The 6000-nt window shown below is 38.6% G+C and overlaps 1 protein-coding gene across 1 annotated transcript in view; it reads right to left on the bottom strand.

The window, feature by feature from the left end:
- Positions 1-786: 786 nt before the first annotated feature.
- The window catches only part of LOC121302554 (protocadherin Fat 4), a 31130-nt gene continuing 25916 nt past the window's right edge, over positions 787-6000 (bottom strand). Inside the window, exon 16 of the mRNA XM_041232551.1 lies at positions 787-2630. Within this exon, the coding sequence (XP_041088485.1) occupies positions 1081-2630 (1550 nt within the window). The 3' untranslated portion in view covers positions 787-1080. The remainder of the gene's footprint in view (positions 2631-6000) is intronic.

Below are 6000 nucleotides of genomic sequence, written 5' to 3'. Positions count from 1 at the left end.
GCCATTGGTAGAATGGCACATCAGTGGTCTGTTAATGGTTCTGCCAAGATTTGTTAAGGGTAATTTACAGGTATTATAATTTAATCCAAATTGTATTTTTCACACTTCTTTGCAATGGCACTGTCTCATGTTACTATTTACAGCATTTCATTTACAAGACTGGGTGGAGTTTGTTTCTGTTTTAATAAAGTTATGGATTAAAATGGACGTTAACAAAAATACGTGACTTTGCTCATCTTTTCTAAATATTATTTTAACTTCGTGTGTTAGAAATTTTCTGGTCAGTGTTATTTTTTTAAATGTTATATCTTTTCAGAAGTTACTGTTTTGTGTTTGCTTTTTTTAAGGGAATTTCTTCCATTTCAGATTTGTTTGTGTAGCCTTGCTTATTAATTTGGTGATGTGCTGTTTGTTGCATCATTCGTGATCTTCATTCATGTTATTCTTCGTTGGTAGATATTGGATCATGACATTTCTTTCAGCTCTCTCGTCCGACACAAGGTTCCGACATTATTACACCACAATGTAATCATTCACTTGTGCAGTAAACTGTCTTACCTATAGTGAAAGATATTTGCAGCACAAATTACAGTTAAAGGGCATAAATAAAAAGTTTGATAGAGGTTGTATGTTCACACTGATCCTGCTCTCTCGCCCCCTAATGCAAAGATCACATGACCACTACTCCTGCCATCCCCTTTCTTTGGATAGATAAAATTCAGTCACCAGTATTGTAATACAACATGTTTAATGTGTACAAACTTATATTTATAAAACCACATTTCATAAGCACTACGATCCCTGTATGCTCTTCATTTGATATTTGCTATACTTTTCAAGTGGAATATGTTTTCACATTTCTTCTTTTCAGAGACTACAACAATTACCCCCACCTAATGGTGACACCTGCTGGGGACTGGAAGAACTGTAAGTTAGACCTGTGTCAGTAGTGCAGGTATGTGGTTAACAGATGCAAGAGGTTTTAACTGTGGGAAAGCCGTCTCTGTTCCAAATCAGTGTTGTATAGAGAAAAACCCTGGCATGACCACTTTGTAAACTAAACAACTTTGCATCTGAAAATCAAAATATTTCCTCCTGATCACTCTTTCTGTCACAATCCAGTTGGCTAACATTTTCTAATTCAATGGGCAATCCAGCAAGATCCTCAAAAACTTCAGCGTATCTGTCAAACTGCAGTCCCAAATTGAGCAAGCTTTCGCATCTGTAATTCCTGCAGAGAGAAGGAGGGTTAAAGCATCTGTCAACTTCAGTGCTGGTGTGCGGATGGCAATCGTTGCAGGGAGAAGAGTCCTTTGCGTCTACGCCTTCGTTATAGTCTGACAGGGCAGACTGGACAGCCTGCTCGCATACACGCTGACGCTTCCTAATAAAGGACGGCTCTCTTTCACACTCGAATTCAGAGCAGGTGAATGAGCTATGAGACTCGCTATCAGAGGAGTTGTCTATACATGGGACTGGAAGCTTGGAACCCCAGTCTGGAAGTTCAGCATTTTGAGGTGTCACTTTTAGAGGGGGCTTTTTTGGCTCCTGTTTCCGAGCTCGTGGTGCGTTCAGTTTTTTGACCTCCTCTACAGACAAGCCTGCTGGAGGCCCAATGTTCTCCACCACATGCTCCCTCCTGTTTATTGGCTGAGAGTACAGTGGTTCAGCAAGCCTACTGTGATAACCTTCAGTGCTTAAATTGGAAATTTGAAGCGAAACCCCAACAGGCCTTGGATTGCTCTGTCTTCTGCCCTGGGGGGTATATGGTGACGGTAATGACGGTGATGGTTTTGTGAGAGCGCAGTGTTTGTTTCTATTTATTGAGTCTTTACCAATGCAGGTTGGGAGCTCTAAATCAACCTGTGTTTGTTCTCCCCAGGTTTTATATGTAGAGCCATAGTTACTAGTGTGTCTGCTGAGATGAATGACACTGGTATCAGACAGAACGATGCTGCTAGTGCTTTCAATTTCATAGTATTCAAGTTCGCTTTCACTGCATCTGCTCAACATGCTATGCTGCCCTGTATTGCTGTGCTGCACACACGCTTCATTTGTTGTCATGTACTTTTTTTCTGCCTTGATAATGTCAGGTTGCTTATCGCTAGCATCAGGGACAGCTTGTATTGGCACACGTGGACTGTCATTACTAAAAGCTTTGTTATCGGTGCCTTGTCGGTCTTTAGCTAATGTTTCTGATGCTTTGCTTTGCTTTTTTGTTTGCAACCTGAAAAGGTGAACTAAAACCAAGAGAAGTAGTACTACAGCAACAGGAACAACGACACCTACAATCCACAAAGGCACCTCTGAGTCCATTTTATGGCAAACAGCATGCCTATCCAAAGCAGACATGCAGGATTCACACAATGGACCTGTAAAATTGGATGGGCAGGTGCAATAGAACTCTCCCACTGCTAAGACTGTGCAGGTTCCTCCATTCTTACATGGCTGTGACAGACATGGGCTTGCACTGGCTTCTTCAGAGCAGGAAGAGCTGAAACAGTTATTGGCTGAAGAACATCCAATCTGCACAGGGGGGTGGCTGGGCTGTGCTAAGACCAACTCATTGAATCCAGTAAATGGCAGAATCTTTCTGTTGTATTTAAAATACTCAATACAGCCAGTGAAACCTGAAAAGAAGAAAAGAAAAAGGTTGAAATCTGCAAACAATAGTGCCAACTTTAGGTTTTTTTTTAGAAGATATTACAAACTGTACTCTTACTTTCTGAAATGTTTTCCAATGTGATTGAACCTTCAGGAATGTGAGGAATATGTCTTTCTACTCACATTCTGAGCTAGGCATTAAAAACAGTAATCCATTCTTTTACTTTTCTTGTACACAAGCCAACCAAAACAAGCCGTAATATTTGTGTTAAACAACATGAAGTTTAATTAAGGTCTGGTCGGTTATGTCATTTTCTTTTCTGTCCTTCACAAAAATGTCTCTATTTGGACTTCAAGTAAAGATCGGTCAATCCAAGTAAAATCAACAAATCGAAATATCACATAGTTTTTGGCCATGTTGCTGACATTTGACCTTCTTCCTGAGATCAAAAAAATGCAACCTTGAGCAACTTTTCATCTGTGAACTTTGAATATCTCCTTTAGTTATGGACAGCCCAATACAAAACTGGGAGATGTGAGAATACATGTAGAATAAAATCAAAAATCAGAAGCTGGAAGAGCTTTAACTCTGCAGCTAAATTAGAACAGCTGCATTTTTAAGTGATAAAGTCCTGCAATTTAGTTTGCTTTGTTTATCTGACCCAATTTCAAATCCAAGACAGTGACTCAAAAAATGACACATTGGTGTGATGATTTCACGTGGAATGATGATGATATGTTATGCACATTATTACTACAGGCTAAAAAGTACAAATCTGGGCTCAGCAGGTGAGACATCTGAACATAGTCATCTTGTGCTAAACCACAACGTTAGGTCATGTATTTCAATAGGGCATCACATAGTTCTCAGTTTCATTCTATAAAATATTCTCATTCTACAGAAGTTTGTTTTTGGTGAAATCAATCATAAATGATTTTTATCAACCATACATCTTTCTGGGCATAAGATGTGAGGTAAAGTTCAGGTACTATTTCTGATGCATCAAAGCACGAGATCAAAGATACACACTGTGCACTCACAATCCCTTGATTCTCAATTGTGGGTGTTGACAAGCAAGTTTCCTGAAGTTTAAAACTTAACAACAAAACTGTTATTGTAAACCACAGTAATAAGTTACAGTATGTGTTCATAGCGGTTAGTTGGGTGTAATCAGGTTTAGTGATTATAGGGTTTACCAACAGGCTAAATCATCAGGACACTGAGATAAGGGTTGAAAACATAAATACAGCTACATATAGGGTCAGACTTTCAAATGTTTACTCCAGTCTTTATTTAACCCCTGTTGTTTGAAAGAGTTTAAATCACCTGTTAATTTTATAAAACCAGAACTCTGTGTGTTCTGTTTTTCATTTAACATTATTTTTTTCTCCTTTCTGAAAATAGGAGTTCAAGAATGGAGGAAACACATTGAAAATATGCCCATACTGTTATATATAGCTACAGCATTAAAGATCTCAGTGCTGATCCTTTGGGAACTCTAAGAGAATCTAAATGGGTAAGCCAAACAACAGACTGATACCTATTGAAAAGATAATGACAAAAGCAGTAGCAGATTCATTGTCCAAGCTCCAATGCTTGGGCTTCCGCAAAGAGTAACTGAGTTTTTACCAATCTAAGGTCTGTGGTCATCTATAAAGTTGATTTTGCTGGTGGCATTTGTCAGTAACATGCTATTGTGGTAGAAATAAATCCTGAATGACCATGTGTAAACAAAGAACATTAACTCATATAATTAAGCCCTAGTGGACTCAACCTCCCAGCCCAGGGGGACCGTGAAAAGGGCAGGGGGCAGGGACTTATTATTGATTTTGTAATATAGGGCTCCTTCAATCTTAACTGAGAAACAAAGAACAAAACCAAGGGATGAAGTCTTTAACTTTTATGTATCATAAAAATTATGTTCACAGACCCAGGAAGTTGAGTTTGAAACCATTAAAAGAGAAAAATAATATAGATATGAAAAAAAATGTACTGTAGTATTTTTTTGGTTTAGATTCATTTTGTATTCATTTCTGTTTTGGTCATCACATCCTGGTGTCTTGGCAGTTTAACATAGCTTTTAAAATTATGCCTAACTTCCAAGTACATCTAGTACCCCAGAGGGCAAGCATACGACTGTCAACGTTCTGCTTCTAGTGGATGCAAGAAATACCACATCTGTTCAAAGAGGTACTTCTTACAGATGTATTTCTGTGCTGCTAGGAGACAGGTACATTCTTAAAATCTGGTGTAGCAGCTATACGTGGAGGTGAGAAATGATTCTGAGAGCTAGCTGTATGTGAGGCCACAGGCGTGTTTTTCTCTTCGGCATTGACCTCACCACAATACAGGAGTAGGTATCAGAGTTATAGGCATGTTGTAGTCAAGGCTGCTTTGAAAAGCCAGAATGTTTACCCCCGGCAAAGCAGAAAATAATGAAAGACCTTCTGGGAAACACAATTCTGCTAGCGCTCTGGGAATTGCGACAGAGAGCCCAATTAAATTAACTTGTTTCACAGGAAAAGGCATTTAGGAAAATGATATTCTCATGCAATAAACTGAGCTATTGTAATGGGGAGAAATGCTTTTCTCTCAGCTTTCAGCCATACAATACACAAAAATAAATTCCAAGTTAAAAATGAAAGAACTAAGAGCTTTGGCAAATGCCTTCCGTGTTATGCCTTCATGTGTGTGCTAGAAAGTGAAATGTAGAAATGTTGCGCTAGGTGTGTGATATGAAAGCAGTCTTAATTGATACCCAAACAAAGTGATGCGGCTACATGTTTCCCACCTTTTTTTTTTTACAGTTTCACTGATGAAAATATTAACATATATTTTTTACATATATTATTGTAATTAGTGAGATTAAAAAGGATCATTCTTAATTTACTCCTAACTGCTGGGACAGGTCTTTTAGTTTTCTTTAGTTTTGATTTCACCCATCATGTAACTACAAAATCATAAATTATGAGGTAAAAATATGAAGCAATGTCAAAGTTTATCCACTTGATTTTTTTTTCCTTTTTCCATCCCTGTGTCTTTTAATTACAGCTTTTTTTTTGCATGAAAAGAGCTTGAAATGTCAATTGTTGTTATCCATGTGTGACAGAAATAGAATGTTTCTTGGTGGTAAATCTCCCTCCCAACCTGTGAGGGCACTAAGTAATGGGAACAGAGTACCCTGGACTGATTGGCCTGACAATTCATTGCCAGGGTTAAGAGGAAGTCGGTCACTTGGAAATGGGGCAGAGCTTTGGTGCAATAACTCATCAACCTGGAAGGGAAATGATGTGGCAGCTGCGGATTGGAGAAGTAACTGCAACCATTTACCAAGGGGTCATGCATGACGGTACAAATTATGGACCAAGCGACATGATCTGTTCCTTTGTTGTGGT

This window comes from Polyodon spathula, chromosome 30 (genome assembly GCF_017654505.1).
Source record: "Polyodon spathula isolate WHYD16114869_AA chromosome 30, ASM1765450v1, whole genome shotgun sequence".
Classification (NCBI taxonomy): domain Eukaryota; kingdom Metazoa; phylum Chordata; class Actinopteri; order Acipenseriformes; family Polyodontidae; genus Polyodon; species Polyodon spathula.
The sequence above is the reverse complement of the archived record's forward strand: the minus strand, read 5'-3'. Positions and strand labels throughout refer to the sequence as shown.